Source organism: Bison bison, unplaced genomic scaffold (assembly GCF_000754665.1).
Source record: "Bison bison bison isolate TAMUID 2011002044 unplaced genomic scaffold, Bison_UMD1.0 scf7180017864141, whole genome shotgun sequence".
NCBI lineage: Eukaryota > Metazoa > Chordata > Mammalia > Artiodactyla > Bovidae > Bison > Bison bison.
Window position 1 is genome coordinate 3,443,769 of NW_011494713.1, and position 20,809 is coordinate 3,464,577.

At 42.0% G+C, this 20,809-nt stretch overlaps 1 protein-coding gene across 1 annotated transcript in view; it reads left to right on the forward strand.

Moving 5' to 3' along the window:
- The first annotated feature begins 12,369 nt into the window (after positions 1-12,369).
- RASEF (RAS and EF-hand domain containing) overlaps positions 12,370-20,809 on the forward strand; it is an 88,041-nt gene continuing 79,601 nt past the window's right edge. The window contains exon 1 of the mRNA XM_010840084.1: positions 12,370-13,065. Within this exon, the coding sequence (XP_010838386.1) occupies positions 12,635-13,065 (431 nt within the window). The 5' untranslated portion in view covers positions 12,370-12,634. The remainder of the gene's footprint in view (positions 13,066-20,809) is intronic.

The window sequence follows — 20,809 nt, forward strand, 5'->3', positions numbered from 1 at the left end:
GCATGGTGGTAGCTGTGAGTTACTGGAGACAATTTTGCTGTCCTGGAAAGTTAAATGATGTTCTTATACCTATTTGTTGTTACAGTTTTTAAAATTTCAAATAAAAGACTGCATTGTTGTTGTCTTCTTTGTGGAACCACAAAGCTGAGTATGCTGAAACAGATGCAATAGTACAATTCCTGTCATTTCATTTAACTGATGTGTTTTAAATATATAATAAATTCAAAATAATTACAATGAGCTATTTGTAGTGAGGGATAGAAAACAATATCCAAGACAAGTCTTTCCCTCAAGGTACTTGTCATCTAATTTGAGAAAAAAGAAAATCACACACACATACAGAAATCTAAATGGCATGCACATCCTTTGAAGGAAAAAAGAGATTGTTAGAGCTTTAGGAGTGGAGGTGGCTTTTTGGGAAAGGGTTTAACCTTGAAGGACTGGTAGGATTTAGGCAGGCAGAAAAAAGGAAAAGAAACTCCAGAAGACAGAAAATTCTTCTACACTGTGAGAGAGAGAGATATATATAAAGTGTGTATTAGAGTTTACATTTGACAAAAGCTTCCCTACACATCACATTCTTGGCACAGTCCTGCGAAGTGCATCAGGCAAGTATTAATATTCCCACCTACTGAATAGGACATTTTAAACCAGAAAGCAACTTGAGAGCTTACCAAGTTAGTTACTAATGTGGGGATAGAAATGGAAAATTGTAGTCAGCTGCCTGTTATTTAACATGGCCTCCGGGAGTTGGTGATGGACAGGGAGGCCTGGCGTGCTGCGATTCACGGGGTCACAAAGAGTCAGACACGACTGATCGACTGAACTGAACTGAACAAGCTAAAAACGGTTTTTACAACTTTGCTGCTGCTGCTAAGTCACTTCAGTCGTGTCCGATTCTGTGCGACCCCATAGACAGCAGCCCATCAGGCTCCCCCACCCCTGGGATTCTCCAGGCAAGAACACTGGAGTGGGTTGCCATTTCCTTCTCCAATGCATGAAAGTGAAAAGTGAAAGTGAAGTCGCTCATTCACGTCCAACTCTTCTCGACCCCATGGACTGCAGCCTACCAGGCTCCTCCATCCATGGGATTTGCCAGGCAAGAGTACTGGAGTGGGGTGCCATTGCCTTCTCCGTTTTACAACTTTAAATGGTTATAATTTAAATGGTTGTATAAAAGTATAAAAACCTGTATTATACCTTTGCTATTTTTCCTCTTAGCCTGTGATCAAATACAAATTAAATCTCACAAAGCCTAAACTATTTACAATGTGGCCTTTTAAGAAAGTGTGTTGACCACTGATTTAGGATTTTCATAATCAAATAAAACATTTTTAGGTTATTGTAATGAAATTAAGATATGGAATTATTACGATATACTTAAGTATGTGTCATGCTGTAAATATAGTTTTGTATCTCTCTCTTTCCATCTGAACTTGTACCATGTTCTTATTCATTATTTTTTCAAGAACATTGTTTTGATGCTTGCTATTCCATTATAGAAATTTGATATTATTTATTTCAATATTATCCTATTGTTGAACATAGAGAACATACAGATTGCTTCTGATTTCACTCATGAAAAATATAACAGTAAAAAATACCCTTGCATGTTTATATTTTATTATTTAATTTGTATAAAGCCCTAGAAACAAAATTTCTAGTTCAAAAGTTACAAAATGAACAGCTTAAAGGATCTCAAGTGAATATTACTATGTTGCCCTCAGAAAGGCTATACATTTTATTCTTCTAATAGTGATATATGAAGGTCCTGAGTTTGCCGCACCTTTGGACTCCAGTGCTCTCAAATATTTAGCCAACATTATGTCAAGAGTGTCTTATTTTAATTTGTTTTGCTGATGATTCTTGGCATTAATTTTTTAATACTGTTACTGGCCCTTTGTATTTCTTGATTTGTTTTTATTTTGTGTGTGTATATGTATGGATTTTTTTGGCCCCTTTAACTATTCAAACATACACCTATTTCATAGATTTGCATTTTTCAAAAAATGTTAGGCAAACTAGTATATATAATAGAGTGGACAAACAATAAGGTCCTACTGAATAGCACAGGGAACCAGATTCAATATCCTGTGATAAACTATTTATGGAAAAGAATATGGAAAAGAATAAGTCACTTTGCTATACACTAGAGATTAACACACTGTAAATCAACTGTACTTCAATAAAATATTTTTTTTAATGTTAGGGTATTAATGCTTGTTCTTTAAAATATTTTGTAGGTATTTGTCCAAGTATATCATTTATGAAAAGTTTTTCAGTTAATTCTCTTGGGTTTTCTTCATATATTGAGTATATTTTAAGGTAGAATATATGAGGATATTGGAGAAGGCAATGGCACCCCACTCCAGTACTCTTGCCTAGAAAATCCCGTGGATGGAGGAGCCTAGTAGGCTGCAGTCCATGGGTCGCTAAGAGTTGGACACGACTGAGCAACTTCACTTTCACTTTTCACTTTCATGCATTGGAGAAGGAAATGGCAACCCACTCCAGTGTTCTTGCCTGGAGAATCCCAGGGACGGGGGAGCCTGATGGGCTGCTGTCTATGGGGTCGCACAGAGTCGGACACGACTGAAGCAACTTAGCATAGCATAGCATATGAGGATATATAAAGTATACATGGTTTTAGATATGTCAAAATGATAAAAACATAAATCTCTTAAACTTGAAAATCTCTAATTAAAGATAATATGTGAGATAATCATTTATCAATTCAAGAGTCACAGACAAAGCTCTTACAGAACTCACATGCTCTAAGGGGGCATTTAAGTTGTGATCCACTGATATTCCAGAACAAAGAAAATGATTGTACTTAGTTTCTGCCTGTGGAACTGTGTGTTTAATTAGATATAGGGTCCAGGAATGGATCTCAATGCGGAAAAAAACTGGGCCATACTGGAGAGACATGAAATCAAACTACTCAGGTATTTTTCACTCATTTACCATAGAGGTATTTACTGCACACACATAGCCCTGTGCTTGCACATTAGTATGCTCACAACACCCTGGTGGGTTTACAAAATTGGTATGCTGCCCCTGCTGTTTACCATGCTCATGCTAGTGTTAGTCACTCAGTCATGTCCGACCCTTTGTGACTCCATGGACTGCAGCCCGCCAGGCTCCTCTGTCCATGGAATTCTCCAGGCAAGAATACTGGAGTGGGTAGCCATTCCCTTGTCCAGGGGATCTTTGTGAACCAGGGATTGAAACCCAGCCTCCTGCACTGTGGGCAGATTCTTTATTCTCTGAGCCACCAGGGAAGCCCTTCTTTCTAGTTATACTTCCATCCATGGTCTCCATCATTTATGCAGCAAGTGGTAGGTGGAGTAAACTTCTGAGTCCTGCAAACTCTTATATGAGAAAAATCAAAGTAAATAGAAAGAAAGATATAATAAATTTACAGTGGTTCTGTGGGTAAAGAATCCGCCTGCAATGCAGAAGATGCAGAAGATATGGGTTCAATTCCTGGGTCGGGAAGATACCCTGGAGGATAGCATGGCAACTTGCTCCAGTATTCTTGCTTGGAGAATCCCATGGAGAGAGGAGCCTGATGAGCTTTAGTCCATAGGGTCACAAAGAGTTGGACATGACTGAAGTGACTGAGCATGCATGCACACAATTATAGCTCTGAAGCCTCATTTTAATTTAGGCCCAACTTGTTATTTATGTTTAAGCCCTATTACAGATGGAAATTCTCTTTCTGCATTTCTTTTTGTCTTTCATCTGTGAATATCTGGATAAAGACTGCAGTTATGATCCCTTTGATGAACTTGTTATACATTCTTGAATTTCACTTGTAACTATCTTAGTAACATATAATGAAGAAAAAAGTGAATATGGGGTATGCTGGGGCTAACGATAAGCCACTGTTAGATTTTTACTACTGATTTTGTCTCTGGGATAAAGTAGCTTCCTTGGGTGATGGAGAACTAAGAAAAGGGTGATTCAGCTAGAACCACAGTTTCCTTGGGTTACGGACAGTGCTGAGCTTTGAAGCTGCCATCAATTCCCTAATTAGGAAATCATCTTCATTTTAGACAGAGGTTGTGTCTCTCATTACCCAGCAGAAGCTCCAAAGAGCTTCATAAGGATAGAACGTTGCCAACAGGCAGAATTGAAGACACTTTTTTTTTTTCATTGTGGCTTGTCTCCAAAGGCCAAGATCACACTAATTAAAGCACAGAGGAGAGAATAACCCCTGACTCTAGAGCTTATTATGCTGCATTTTCAGTTTCCTTATGATACTGAGATTTTAGGCAGTGTGTGTTTCCTGGAAACTATGGCAACATCCCCATTTTTGTTGGCTTTCCAGGAACTCTCAAAGTATTTCAGGCCTCCTTGTTATCTTGCATTTATATTGGCTTGGACAGAAAGTTCATTCAGGTTTTTCTGTAAGATGCAATGGAAAAATCCAAACCAACTTTCTGGCCAACCCAATATTTTAGTCCCATCTTGTTGATTCAAATGTTCATTCAAAACAAGTACACTGTATTGTTTATTGCACCCAAGCCAGTACTTCAGTAGTTTAATTTACAGAGCGGTGACTGAGTAGATAAATGTATGTCAGGCACTCAGGAACATCAGTGCCTCATTGTTTTACTACAACTCTTGGAGCCATGATACCTCTTGAGCAGAGCCTGGCTAATTTTAGCAGGATTTACTCAATGATGAGAGAAAAGAATGTTTTGTTCTAAAAGTGATAGTGATGGGAACTTCCAGTGGCCATTAAATAATGTGAGAGAAAAGTGTTACAGCAGTATAAAACCTGTCCTTTCATTGCATTTCTCACATTAGCGAATTTGTTTTCCTAGAAGCACCAGTCTTGTGCTCATGAAAACCCTCAGCAGAAATCTGTCTGCACTCTCTGGGGGCAATAATGAGGTTTTTATGTTGACATCTAGGTTAGGCCCAGAAATGAATAAGAACAGTTATACGAAAACAGAATCATGTCTATTCATTCACTAATAGACTATCGGGAATGAGAGGCAGATTCAGTTCAGTTCAGTTCAGTTGCTCAGTTGTGTCCGACTCTTTGCAACCCCATGAACCACAGCACGCCAGGCTTCCCTGTCCATCACCAACTCCCGGAGTTTACCCACATTCATGTCCATTGAGTCGGTCATGCCATCCAACCATTTCATCCTGTCGTCCCCTTCTCCTCCTGCCTTCAATCTTTCACAGTATCAGGGTCTTTTCAAATGAGTCAGCTCTTCACATCAGCTGGCCAAAGTATTAGAGTTTCAGCTTCAACATCAGTCCTACCAATGAACACCCAGGACTGATCTCCTTTAAGATGGACTGGGTGGATCTCTTTGCAGTCCAAGGGACTCTCAAGAGTCTTCTCCAACACCACAGTTCAAAAGGATTAATTCTTCGGCGCTCAGCTTTCTTTATAGTCCAACTCTCACATCCATACATGACTACTGGAAAAACCATAGCCTTGACTAGATGGACCGTTGTTGGCAAAGTAATGTCTCTGCTTTTTAATATGCTATCTAGGTTGGTCATAACTTTCCTTCCAAGGAGTAAGCGTCTTTTAATTTCATGGCTGCAGTCACCAAATGCAGTGATTTTGGAGCCCAGAAAAATAAAGTTTGACACTGTTTCCACTGTTTCCCCATCTATTTGCCATGAAGTGATGGGACCAGATGTCATGATCTTAGTTCTCTGAAAACTGAGTTTTAAGCCAACTTTTTCACTCTCCTCTTTCACTTTCATCAACAGGCTCTTTAGTTCTTCTTCACTTTCTGCCATAAGGGTGGTGTCATAGAAAATGAAAAATCTTTATTTCTAGAAAAAAAAAAACCAGAAGGAATATCTTTGCAACTCTGGGTAGACAGAGACTTCCTAGGCGGGTCACAAAAATATAAACCATAAAATAAAACATTAAGTTGGATTTAATCAAAACTAAAACCATGGGCTCTTCAAAAGACACCATTAAGAAAAGGAAAAGGCAAAGCATAGCATGGGAGAAAATTTCAAAGTATATAGATGACAGAAGACCTGTTTCTAGAATATATGAGGAATGCTTACAACTTATTAGGATGGCAGCTCAATAAAAAATGGGCACATAATTTGAACAGACATTCCCTTCAAGAAGATACAAGAATAGGCTAAGCATATGAAAAGTGTACATCAGCAGCCATCAGGGAAATGTAAATTAAGATCACAGTGGGATATGAGTACACACTTACTCTTTACACTTTGAGCAAATTTGAGTAAATCACTGTGATGTAAACTTGCTGACACAGTCTTCTTTGTAAACTTTTCAAAATTTCCTTATGACTTCCTTAGGAATAAGAAGCCTTGAGTAAATACTCATGTGAAAACTCAGAAGTTCTTGCAGGGCTGTGTTTGTTTAGGAGAGTTCCTAAACCTACTAATTGGTCCCTCAGTGGTATGCCATTACTTGGATATCTAGTTCCATCTTAATAGGCTTATCAGATCTTTCTGGGGCAGAGTAACTTCAGAGTTAAGTCAAGCTCTGAGGAAGGGTCTTGTACCTGCAAGGAGAGTCCTTGCGGGTCGATTACAACAGGCTTCCAACAAAAGCCTCTCCCATTTACTGGATGAAAAAGATAAGGGGTAGTGCTCATTCCCTGTTATAGGAAGTTGGGTCTATTTAGGATGTAGTGGCAAAGGATAATTTCTCATTACTCATTATGCTTGTCATTGTCTATCACAAGATTTCCCAAAGTATGTTCCCAAGAGCACTAATTCTGTGGATAGCCCACAGAAATTGAAAAAAAAAAAAAAAACCCAAACCTAAAAGCTTCCATAGTCAAATACATTTAGGAAATATTAAACAAGTATAAACGGCATTCTTTGTCTTAGAAGGGATATATGGTAGGACTCTTTTCCAAATGTATTTGTATTTTAGAAACATATTTCATCACAATAGTATCTTTCACTCTTTTGAGAAACATGCTCTAACAAGATTATCTCTGATTTTTAAAATCCTTGAGCAGCCACAAAGCAAGCTGATCTTTCTAAAAAGTCGTGCTGATAGCTATAAGCAAGCTCTCCTTACCTACCAATTCACTGGCTCTCAAAGGCTGCTCTGTTATCTCCAATTCCTCATTAGCTGTTTCTGGACACTAAAACTGAAAAGAAATGCCTCCTATTTCTTTCTGCTCCTCTCTTTCCCCTAATTCTTCAAAAAAAAAAAAAAATTAGAGACAGATTATATAACCTTTGCCTTCCCCTGAGTATATTGCTAGAAATATTCAAAAGCATTCCTAAGTACTTTGTGAGGTACTTTAAACACTTGAAAATACAAAAGGCAACTCAATAGGGCTCCTTTAGTAATCTTTTTATAAGCTTAAGATGAGAATGATTTCTCAACAAACAGACTATAAAGTCTAGAAATAAACTCCAATATGTACAGGAATTTAGTATATGCTAAAGGTGGTATTTAAATCCATGAATAACAGTGTAGAAATAAACTAGGTAGAAAGTCAGAAAACAATAAAGTTGAACCTACAATTCACATCTGACACAAAATAAATTCCAGATGAACCCATTTTAATATGAAAAATAAAACTGTGAAAAAGACTAAAAAAGTAAGCATTTCTGTGGCCTGAGCTGACGTAATATATGCTCAGCAGTGTCCTTATAAGTGACAGGTCACAATGAAATTGTAGAAACTCTGGTAGGAAAAGCAGGATCCAACCCTTCCCCTCAGGCTGAGATATGGTTTGATTTGGCAGAAGAGAAAAAAACTAAACGATGTTTGATATTTTCACTTTGTCATGACAATGAGAAGCTATTAAGTTAATCATATGATCAAGTGTGGCATATCTAGAGGACAGTAGGAGCCCTGATGGAGATTAAAGGGAAAGATGTTTGGATATGTAAGGGGCCAGACTGTAGCGGATTTGGGATGCCCAGATGAAGAGACTACCTTGGATTCTCTTTTTATTGGGAGAACCCCTCTAGGGGTTGATGAGCTAGGGTGCAGGCTTTCTCAACCTCAGGACTACTGATATTTTCGACCAGATTATTTTTTTGTTAACGGTGGCTGACCCTGTACATCCTAGGATGTTTAGCAGCATCCCTGGCCCCTACCTACTACATACTAGCAGGATCTCCCACTTTTTGAAGTGTGACAACCAAAAATATCTCCAAATATTGCCAAATGTTTCCTGGAGAACAAAATGATCACTAATTCAGAACCACTGAGCTCCAGAATGACAGAATAACTGGCATTTTAGAAGGACTGTCCAGCTGTATTTGTATTGGGTTGGCCAAAAAGGTCATTTGGATTTTTCCATAATATCTAACAAAAACCTGAACAAACTTTTTGGTCAACCCAATAGAATGAAGAGAGAGACCAGCAGGACAGGAGCCTGAGAGAATGTATCAGAGGCTGGGCATGGTATATTGTTACAGTAAGGGCCCCAAATAAAGTATATCTTCCTGTACCCATGACCTTGTATAATTTCCTCCTCTACTGACTTAGGGCTTGGCCACGTGACTAGTTTTGATCGATGGAATATCAACAAACATGATACAAGCTGAGGCTTGAAAAGCGTTTGTGCATTGGGACTTAACCCTCTTGAGACACTGCCACCATGTGACAAAGCTAGTGCCAGCCTCCTGAAGACGTATGCCCAGCTAACAGCCAGCACCAACTTCAGACATATGAATGACGCACTCTAAGACCATGCAGCCATGATAAACCTACCATGACTACATGATTCTAGGCAGGCCAGCAGAAAAACCACCTACACTGGAGCCCTGCTCAAGTTGAGGGCAATGAAATTATGAACAAATAAAATGGCTGATATTTTAAATCACTAGGTGTTTGCTGTGCTGTTATGTAGTGAGAGATAATTGTTACAGTAGGTCTGGAATAGATTTGAATCAGTGGAAATGAGACGACGTACACAGACATTTGTAATAATCCATGTTTCTTAATGACTTTTCAACGAAGGGGTTAACTGGAAAGACAGAGCAGGACAAACAATACAGGAATTCAGAATTGAGTGCAAAGATCAGAGTGAGTTAAGGAAGGAAGTTGCATGAGCAGTCTTTAAAAAAGACTTCTGCCTAAGCAGTAAAAAATATCATTAACTTATTTATTTTGAAAAATACAGATATTTATTAATTGTTAACAAAATAATGATAATATTTCAAACATTCAACTTAGGTATATTTATAAAGCTTTAAAGGCATTACCAAGCTAGCCATTTCTTAATAGGGAAAAAAAAATATCAACCTTTAGAATAAGCAAGAAAGCACATAAACTCAAAATCAGTAACAATCTATATTGAACTAATAATAAAACTCATTTCAGTGTACTACCACCTACTTGTATAGAACTATATTCACTTAGTAATTAGATTGCTAAGGCCAGGGCTTCTAATGGAATGCCTCTCAGGTGGCACTAGTGGTTAAGAATCTGCCTGCCAATGCAGGAGACTTAAGAGATGCAGGTTCTATCCCTGGGTCAGAAAGATCCCCTGGAGGAGGGCATGGCCACCCACTCCAGTATTCTTGCCTGGAGAATCCCATGGACAGAGGAGCCTGGCAGGCTACATTCTATAGGGTCGCAAAGAGTTGGACATGACTGAAGCAACACATGCACACGTAATTTACCAGTTAAATTTATAGATGGTAATTACAGCTTGACAGATGTTGTGAGTTGACTTTATCTATTGTACTATTCAAGAAGAAACAGTTCCTCAGATGCTTAGCACTTAGCTTTCTGTTTAAGAACATCTGCTTAAGGAAGTGTGTCTGTCAAATCTTCTATTTGTATTATAATGAAAACAATCAACGTGATAAGAATAAAGAGAATCCAGAATGAAAAGAAGAGAAATTAAAAGGAAGAGGAACCAGAGATCAAATTGCCAACATCCACTGGATCATCGAGAAAGCAAGAGAATCCAGAAAAACATCTACTTCTGCTTTACTGACCAAGCCAAAGCCTTTGACTGTGTGGATCACAACAAACTGTGGAAAATTCTTCAAAGGATAGGAATACCAGACCACCTGACCTGACTCCTGAGAAATCTGTATGCAGGTCAAGAAGCAACAGTTAGAACTGGACATGGAACAACACTGGTTCCAAATCAGGAAAGGAGTACATCAAGGCTGTATATTGTCACCCTGCTTATTTAACTTACATGCAGAGTACATCATGAGAAATGCTGGGTTGGATGAAGCACAAGCTGAAATCAAGACTGCCTGGAGAAATATCAATGACCTCAGATATGCAGATGACACCACCCTTATGGCAGAAAGTGAAGAACTAAAGAGCCTCTTGATGAAAGTGAAAGAGGAGAGTGAGAAAGTTGGCTTAAAGCTCAACATTCAGAAAACTAAGATCATGGCATCCGGTCCCATCACTTCATGGCAAATAGATGGGGAAACAGTGGAAATAGTGACAGACTTTATTTTTCTGGGCTCCAAAATCACTGCTTTTGGTGACTGCAGCCATGAAATTAAAAGACGCTTACTCCTTGGAAGAAAAGTTATGACCAACCTAGACAGCATATTAAAAAGCAGAGACATTACTTTGCCAAAAAAGGTCTGTCTAGTCAAAGCTATGGTGTTTCCAGTAGCTCTCACATCCATATATGGATGTGAGAGTTGGACTGTGAAGAAAGCTGAGCACTGAAGAATTGATGCTTTTGAACTGTGGTGTTGGAGAAGAATCTTGAGAGTCCCTTGGACTGCAAGGAAATCCAACCAGTCCATCCTAAAGGACACCAGTCCTAAATATTCATTGGAAGGACTGATGTTGAAGCTGAAACTCCAATATTTTGGCCACCTGATTCGAAGAACAGACTCATTGAAAAAGGCCCTGATGCTGGGAAAGATTGAAGGCAGGAGGAGAAGGGGACGACAGAGGATCAGATGGCTATGGCATCACTGACTCAATGGACACGAGTTTGAGTAAACTCCAGGAATTAGTGATGGACAGGGAAGCCTGGCATCCTGCAGTCCATGGGGTCACAAAGAGTTGGACATGACTGAGTGACTGAACTGAACTGAGAATGAAAAGAAATGAAATACAGAGTCATAACTAAAAGAAGTGAAAATAAATAAAAGAACGTCTTAAGAGTGGAGGGACTTTATATGAATAAAGTAAAAATTATCCAAATGCATTTTCACAGGCTGTGAGAATCATCAAAGTACACATACACATAAGTCATATGACAAAGTGAGGGTCTCTCAGAAATAAGACAAGATTTTTTTTTTAAGGATAAAAATAGATGAATTTTAAAGATCTGATAACCGGGAAGCATGCATGCATGCATGCCAAGTCGCTTCAGTCGTGTCGACTCTGTGCGACCCCATAGACGGTAGCCCACCAGGCTCCTCTGTCCCCGGGATTCTCTAGCCAAGAATACTGAAGTGGGTTGCCATTTCCTTCTCCACAACCAGGAAGCAGCCAATATCAAAGACACAATGGCACTGTTGAAATAAATGTTTAAGATCAAAGGATAAAATACAACTGCCTAATTTCCATAAGATTTGTTTAAAGAAAAAAAAAGCTATCAATACCTCAGTCCTTGTTTAAATATTGCTGCCTGAAAGATTTTGATTAATTTTCTCTCAGGCTGAGGAGACAAGGACTGAGAAAAATTACTTGGATTTGAGGATCTGGAAGATCTATGTGATTCCTAATGTGCATTAACTAGTTGGACCTCGACGTTGGACCGACATGCATTAAAGAAAGGCCATGGGACTTCCTGGTGGCCCCGTGGTTGAGAATCTGCCTGCCAAGGCAGGGAACACGGGTTCCATGCCTGGTCCAGGAAGATCCCACATGCCCAGGGCAACTAAGCCCCCATCCTAGAGCCCGTTCTCCGAAGAAGAGAAGCCAGGGCAATGAGAAACCCGCATCTCCTGGCAAGTATAGAAAGCCAGCACACAGCAACGAAGACCCAATGCAGTCAAAAATAAATGTTTTTTAAAAAGAAAGCCCGTAATATCAGAAAACGGGGTCTTCTGGTAAATCTCACACTTTGGTTTGGGATATACAGATGTTTACCGATTTTCCAGAATCAGAAAATAACACGACACACATAATGTTAACTAATTTGCAACCCTACCCCTAACCTTCCTTTCCTCTTTCTATCCAGTAGTTAGTTCCTCATACCAGCGCTCGATTTACCCGAGCAAACACTGTTTACACCAAGGGCCTGGCAACGCTACTGCCTCCCCACAGTTCCAACCGGGTCCCCCAACTCCAGAAGCCCCAAACCCAGGCTCCAGAGCCCTACACGCGAAAGCGTGGGAACTGGAGCCAGTCGCTCCTCCTCCTGGCGGGGCGGAGCCGGGCGCCTCCGGGCCAGTGCGTGCGGCCGCGCAGGGCTGTCAGTCGCGGCAGGCGCTGCTGAGCGGGCCGAGGGTGGCCAGAGGCGCGTTCGCAGGGCTCTGGGACTGCCAGAGCCGGCACAGGTCGGCGCGAGAAGCCGCGTCGGAGCGCACAGTACCGCCCCACTCAGGCGCTTCGCCCCGCCCCGACGTCCGCGCCAGTGGCCTAACCTGCCCGACTCGCCGAACTTGCCTCAGCTCCCAGCGGCAGCAGGTGGCCCCGGACTCCCCGCCGTCGCCGCAGTCGTGGTGGGCCACGCGCCCCGGAGCCCTCGCGAGCGGGATGGAGGCGGACGGGGACCTGGAGGAGCTAGCCCGGCTACGCTCCGTCTTTGCCGCCTGCGACGCGAACCGCTCCGGGCGCCTGGAGCGTGAGGAGTTCCGCGCGTTGTGCGCGGAGTTGCGCGTGCGGCCGGCCGACGCCGAGGCCGTGTTCCAGCGGCTTGACGCCGACCGCGACGGCGCCATCACCTTCCAGGAGTTCGCGCGCGGCTTTCGCGGGGCCCGCCGGGGGGGTCCGCGCCGGGGCTGGGGGCCGCGAGAGCCCGCGCCCGCCGCGGCCCAGGTGGGGTCCGACTCCGGGTCTGGCGAGGAGGACGAGGGCGACGAGGACGCGGCAGCGGCTCTGGCCGCTCCCTGGGACCCGGCGAGCTCCGGCCAGGCTTGGCAGGACTTCCAGGCGAGACTCGGGGACGAGGTCAAGTTCATCCCCAGGTACGAGTGTGGTTTGGAGGGCGGGAGGTGGTGGTGTTGTTTCCTGTCCTTCCCGGGACCCTGCCATCTCTCCCCCTTACCTTCGGAGTGTGCAGACCCCGTGGATCCTGTCTCTCCCTTGTCTTCATTTATTGATTCACTTGAACTTTTCCCAGATGAGACCCTTTAAGGAACGAGAATCCTCTCAGCTGCAAAGGGCACTTTGTTAGTTACACAGGCCAGAGTGAAACCCGCAGCGCCTGGAGATTCTTCCAGGACACTGGTTTAGGAGTGCTCCCCAAACCTCGGCGACTTGATTATATCGTCTCCTACTCCTGGCCTCCAGGCTGCACTCGCAGCGGCAGCCCCGAGCGGTGACCCGGGCCGCTAGCCAATTTGGCATTCTCTATAGTAGTTTTTGGTATTTTCTCCTACTACGTAGAAAACAAAACCTTGCTGTGCATTTATTTTGCGGCACACAAATATTCATCACTGCTACGTGCTGAGCATTTTACAAGGTTGTTTAATTCAGAGCAACTTTGGGGGTGGACTTTCTTATCTTTGATTGATGGAGCAATTTCGACCTAAAGACGTTAAGGGACTTGTCCAGTTGCTGAAAGAGCAGTATTTGATCCCAGATGTTGTGAACTGAAAAACTCTCACTTTTTATACCACAGAATAAAATGATAAAAATCACACAATAAACTACTCTTGTGGCTCTGACAGAAATAGCATAGGATCAAGTTACTTTTCAGGCAAAAGGGGGATGCCTGCAGGTTCAGGACTTGGTGGGAAAGATACTCAAGTTTTATTGAGATTAATTTACATCTGTCTCTGCTTCTAGTCATTGTATGTCTTGAGCCATTCGCACATCTTCCTCGGGCGCCACAAACATCTTAATGCTATGTTTTTCTGCTCTCTGGAATTGTATGGGTCTCTGGCTGTCGTTGTTGGGAATATCTGAAAGGCATCATTTGGTTGGCAGTTCACATATCTGAGACAGAAGACTGAGAAAAGGAAATAGCTCTGGAAGGCAGCAGTGACCTGGCTCACCCATTCACAGCTTACACCTACAGGGCTAGGAGTTCTCACTTCCTCCACCGCCCAGCTTCTTCTCCCTCCAGTTTGAAAAGTTCAGGGAGTACTGGGCATGGAAAGTGACTCACTGCAGTATAAGAGGAATTGTGTAGAGAAAGTGGGTGTGATACCCATCTTTCCTATTATGTACAAATGAGTGAAAATGCAGTGTCTCCATCAGGGAAGTTAAAAAAAAAAAACACTTTAAAAAAAAAATATATATATATATATACACTTTGAATCAGCTTCCATCTGTAACTTGGTTTGGGTCCAGCTAGGTAAAAAAGGTAACAATATTAAGAATAAGAAAAGGTACACCCGCACCATATTTTATACACACACGCACACACAAAACTACTTTTCAGAGTTGTCAAGTCTCAGCAGCAGATATTTGACTCAGCCTCTAAATGATCAAAATAATCTTGTTAAGATCAGCGTGCAACCTGGCCTTAATATTATTGATGGCATTATTCTTATCACTGTGCCTTTCCAATTCTTGAGAACCTATTAAATTTAATGGCACCAGTGTCACCTGATAGACTTGTGTCCTAAGCCCCACCCTTGCCTTCTGAGAGATTAACAAATACAATATTTGCCTTCCTGTACTTGTTGAAGAACTAAACTGAGTCGCTTCATCTGATTGTTTCTATGGCAGCCATTAGCTGTTTGGGTAAATTGGGTTCCTTCTATTCCACTTCCTCATATAGCTGTTCACCTTCTCTTTCTCCCACTCAAATTTGATAAAAATCTGTTGTTATTGACAATGCCGTTGTCATTATTTTAATTCTGCAAACATTATTGAGTGCCTCCTTTGTGCCAACCACTGTCCTAGGTACTGTCCTAGGTCCCTGGAGACAAAGAGCAGGAGACCGTGGTTCATGCCCTCAAGAAGTTCATAGTGTGAGTAAAATATTTCTCAAAAATTTCCTTAGAGGGCATGTAAAAGCAGAAAAATTATTTGCAGTAAACTCCACGTATTGTGGGCTTCCCTGGTGGCTCAGTGGTTAAGAATCTGTCTGCAGTGTAGGAGTTGCACAAGACTGGGGTTGGATCCCTGGGTTGGGAATATCCCCTGGAGGAGGGCATGGCAACCATTCAAATATTATTGCCTAGAGAATCCCATGGACAGAGGAGCCTGGCGGGCTACAGTCCAAAGCGTTACAAAGAGTCAGACATGACTGAAGCGACTTAGCATGCCATGAATTGTGGGCATAGCCCAACAGACTGCCAGCAAGCAGGAACTTTCTCTGAAGTTTTGAATTTTTATCTCAAAAAAATAAGTCATGTATTTGTTCATTTTACTGTATAATATCTTGCGAATTGGTTTAACGTAATATTATTTTAATATTTATATTAAATTTTATATTTAAAATATAAAATATTATATTTTCTTCCAGAGAAAAAACTGTCTCTCTGGGAAGGTGTGCCATTTCACCTGGTGCCTTAATTTCTCACCTGGTGCCTTAATTTCCCACCTGGCACTCCACCTTCCTGCGGATAGCACCCTGTCCCATGCCTGTCTTTGGGGACTATTCATGTACAATTTGAGGAGAACAGATATCAGATATAGGAATGTTTGGTTCCTATAGAGGCAAAACTGGGAGTGATTGGTTTGGTTCCTATAGAGGCAAAACTGGTGGTGGTGATTTCCATTTCAAAGATCATTCAAGCTCTTAGACGAAAATGTTAAGCAAATTTGGGTTAAACTCCTCAGTCATTGATAATTGTGATATTAGAGAAAAATAATTTGTACTGTGAAAGAATAAAAATAGTCTCTGAGATATGTGTTAATACCCTCATAAGTTGGTTTTCCCTTAGAAAACTGAGGGAGTCTTTGCCTTCAAGCCTGGGGAGGGAAGCATCCCAAGTAGCCGCGTGACCTGCTCACCTGAGGTGGACATGTGTAAATGGTCCAGAGGGTCAGAATGGGCCATTGCCACTTCCTGGTAAGCTGGAACAAGGTCAGCCGGCAGGTGAAACCAGAATGGGCAAGGCAGTATAGTTATGTAAGAGAATTCCAGAAGGAAGGTTGCATCAGGCCAAGAAAAATTCATGAAGTGGGGAGAGAATGTCTGGGGAGAAACAGAGACCAGACTTGTAACCACCTAGTGGAGCCCATTTCTGGGGCCCCAGGCATTATCTTGGTGAAAGGAAGGTTTTTACACAGTGGGTACTCAGTAAATATTTGTTCAGTGTTCTTTGATTCCTTGCTTCATATCCTGAGAATGCAGTTAGTTCGTGCTGTATGCATTCTCTTCATTTCTTTTGTTGGTTCCCTCCCTTTGTTTGCAAGTTCCTGATGAGAGCTCATGTGTCCTGAGATTAGCAAGGAGAGAAGGATACAAGGTGTGTGTGTGTGTATGCATGCATTGACCATTTGACCGAGGAGGGGGCATGGCAGGAATTCATCTCTCTTGTCTAGTCAGAGCCAGAACTTTTCAGAGTGTTCTCAGTCCCATCTGTAGAAATTCTGAGTTTCATTTATGGACTGATTAACTTTAATAATTTAGAACCCCACATTCTCATAAACAGAAGTACAAGGGTCCAGCCGGCACCAAAACCATAATGGACTTGTGAACGGGCATGAGTTTTGCCACGGTATTTAGAGCAGACCCAGAGTGGGTGCCTCTGGTGTAATAAGGGTTCGCACAGCTGATGACCTGCCAGACAGGGTTAGGGTAGGATTTGTTCAGGCACCAAAATTAGACCCACGTGGTCAGTTGTTTCACATGGTCTGTGCCCTTTCTGTGTGCAGTGTTGAAGAAGTCTTTTGTTGAATGGCTTAGAAACAAGAAATTTAATTGAGAAGAACCAGAACTACCCACATGTGAACTGTCATGTGGATCATCAAAACAGTTTGCTTCAGCATGTCTGTATAACTATGAGGATGACAGCTAAAATGGAGTGGAAATACAACGGCTGACACCAATCCCACTTAACTTGTAGGACGAAGCTACAGTAAGCAGAGGCATAGTTTCCTTTACATTTCCCTTTCTTGGGGTCCACTTTGGGCTCTGATCATCTTCATTTGTAACAGTGCAGTTGCTTCCTAAGCCCACTTCACCGCTTCAAGATGTGGTGCTTGGAAAGATGGAAAAGGGAGAGGAGAGAGGGATGCACAGAGAGAGGTAAACACAGGGAGAGGGCTGGAGACCCAGCATGAGGAGAGCAGGGTGAGAGGAGGCAGAAGACCAGCAGGCAGATGGAGAGACACTGATGATTGATTAGGTAGTGCCTCAGTTTCCCCTCTCTGCCCACTCAGTGTGGTTCTGGCCCTGAGCCAGCTTGAGGTGCCAGAGTTAAATTAGCTCTTCTCTGCTTGAGCACAGCTCTTAAAAGTATCTTCCATATGTGAGCATCTGGTGCTTTGGATGGTGTTTGTAGTGTTTAAAGATAAACATATTTGTCACTCATGTGACCAGTCATGTCCGGTGTTCATCCAGAAATAAAGATTTGCTCTAACCTTGAGGTACCAGAGTGGGTTGGACCTCAGTCCTGGAAGACGTTCAGAGATGTGTTTGACTGTGTGTGATACTTACCTTTGGCACTAACTTTGGGGCCTATCAGTGCTAGCCACAAGCTTTCCAGAGATTTTCTGACTTTTCTTAATTCAGACCTGGGAGTTTGTGTGTGTGTGTGTGTGTGTGTGTGTGTGTGTGTGTGTATAGTGTTGTTGCTGTTTAGACACTAAGTCATATCTGATTCTTTTGAGACCCCATGGTCTGTAGCCCTGCCAGGCTCCTCTGTCCATGGGGTTTCCCAGATGAGAATACTGGGGTGAGTTTTCGTTTCCTTCTCCAGGGATCTTCCCAACTCAGGGATCAAACTGGCATCTCCTGCATTGACAGGCAGATTCTTTGCCTCTGAGCCACCTGGGAAGCCCACGTGTGTGTATGTGTGTGTGTGTATAATACATACATTTTATATATTTTTATGTGTCTGTATATCTCTATATAGATTATATATGTCTTTATTTCTAACTGTTGCTTGTCTGTTGCTTTTTGTTTTTTCTTTTCACAATTATCTGTGTCATTACCCTACTGCTGAGTGGGAGAAACCTGTCTGTTAAGACTACAGCCCTTTCTTGAACCTTCCAAACCTTCCTCCTGGGCCCGGCAGGCATCTCTGTGTGGCTTACCTTTTATGAGCTCTGCTTGCTGGTGGTGGCCCCTTCTGGTTCTGATATTGGAATTTCATCTCAGGGTAGTTTCTTTTTGGCCTCTTGGCCCCAGAAAGGTATTCTGGCCTTCCCAGCCTTAGAGGACTCCCGGCTTTGGCCATATGGACAGGGGGCTGCTCTGAACCTCAGATCTCACGGACTGTTCAAAGCACTGCTGTCAGGTTTTGAGGAGAGATTGTTTGCTCTGCCCTTATGGTGTAGGTACCAAGTAAAATGCCTAAGACAGGATGCCATTGGAAGGCTGCTCTCCAAGAACTACAGACTCTTCTCTAGCCTGTCTTTTAGCCTGAATTTTTCATTTACTCCTCTCCTAAATCATTGTTGAAATTCAGTCGTGCTACTCCTATCACTTTGAGCATGTAAAACCTGTTTCTGGATTTCTTCCCAGGTTATATGATTTGATTTTATTTGTAAAACAGAAGTAGCCAAATTTGGCTAATCTTCCTGGAATGGAAGCGTAGAGGCTGATGGCAGAGCCTTTAGAAGATGGTGAGGTTAGGGTGCCAAGGTGATTCAGATGTCTGCATTTTTCTCCTAAGAGAATATACAGAAAATACTTTCTTGCTTCCCATATAGCTTGTTAAAGCTTAGTTGTACCTGACTGCAGTCTATTGTTGGGGGGAAGAAATGGGAAGAGACGATTTATCATGGGTATTCGGGCTGCTCCTATCTAACTGTTAGTCTCGTATCAGGTTATAAAATGGAAAGTAAACACTGTTTCCCAGAGGAAAGTTGTAATGACGGAATGATATGTATGACTTCTTTAATATTAGTTTCTCAAAAAAAAACAGTTTCATTGGTTCAACTGGTAAATATGTGGGGTCTTCCAAATTATAATTGCTTCTGTCAGAGTAATTATAAAAAGAGAAAGGTGAATTTTAACTCTTGAGGCCTTCATCTGTATGCCTTATAAAAGCAAGACATATACATGCAGTAGCTCAGGCATGTTTCTTTTCATTCTTTCTCTAGTTCCCCCAGTATTCATGTGCCTGCCAGTGTCCCAGGCACTAGAGAGACTCCCTTACAGACCTGACCCTGACCTTCAAGGAGCTTATCACCTTTTTGAATACCTAGGAGTTTCTGACACCCAAAGGAGCTGAGATGCAGTATAATATATGCAGAAAAATGCCTCTGGGCACATCTCCAAAATGTAGAAATTTCATGGCAAGATAGTTCCTCAAATTGGGGGCCCTTTGGGTCTTTACATGTGTGCTTGGGAATCTTAGAAGACTAAACAGTTTTGTTTTCATTTTATGTTATCATTATCTGATAATATAAAACAAATTAATTTGAGCAGATTTGGGATCACCTAGATGACTGTGCCGTGACAGATTTGACTGACTGAGAACCTGCCTGTGTGGTGTTTAAGGTTGTGTGGCGTGCACAGCACGCTGTTCTTGTCATGGGCTGGTGAGGAAGGCACAGCTGTGGGCCTAGTGTAGAGACATGTCCATGTAAATTGAAAGTGACCAGCAACACAGAGTGTTGGGTTGTCTGCGTTCTCAGTTGAAAAGTGATTGGGAAACAGGGTTTTGACCCTGTGAGTGTGGCTGGAGAGTGCAGCACACAGGCTTCCAAGGACCATGGTGCTATTGGCTTTGGGGCTGTAGTTTCAGTAGCGGAGTGTCCCTTGTCGGATTAAATAAATGTTTCTCATTCTCACTCCCTTGATTCTCCAAACATGTGTTGGTCACATAAATGCTTGGGAGCTGTAAGTATAAAGAGTTTATATCTGGTTTATGTTTGTTCATAGTTAAGTAACATGATATAAATAATGTTTATGTCACCTTTTCTTTAGTAAGGACTACATGTTTATCAAGTGGGAGAAATACTGTTTCAAAAGGACTTGAAATCCTTAAGAACTATATAAGATGGAAAACATTAGCTTCCCTGGTTTTCATTGCATATCAATCTTGTCTGTCATTTAAATTGAAGATATAATATGAACCAGCAACCCCACTGCTGGGCATACACACTGAGGAAACCAGAATTGAAAGAGACATGTGTACCCCAGTGTTCATTGCAGCACTGTTTACACTAGCCAGGACATGGAAGCAACCTAGATGTCCATCAGCAGATGAATGGATAAGAAAGCTGTGGTACCTATACACAACGGAATATTACTCAGCCATTAGATAGAATGCATTTGAATCAGTTCTAATAAGGTGGATGAAACTGGAACCTATTATACAGAGTGAAGTAAGCCAGAAAGAAAAACACCAATACAGTATACTAACACATATATATGGAATTTAGAAAGATGGCAACGATGACACTATATGCGAGACAGCAAAAGAGACACAGATGTATAGAACAGACTTTTGGACTCTGTGGGAGAAGGTGAGGGTGGGATGATTTGAGAGAATAGCACTGAAACATGTATATTATCATATATGAAACAGATCGCCAGGTCAGGTTCGATGCATGAGACAGGGTGCTCAGGGCTGGTGCACTGGGATGACCCTGAGGGATGGGATGGGGAGGGAGTTGGGAGGGGGGTTCAGGATG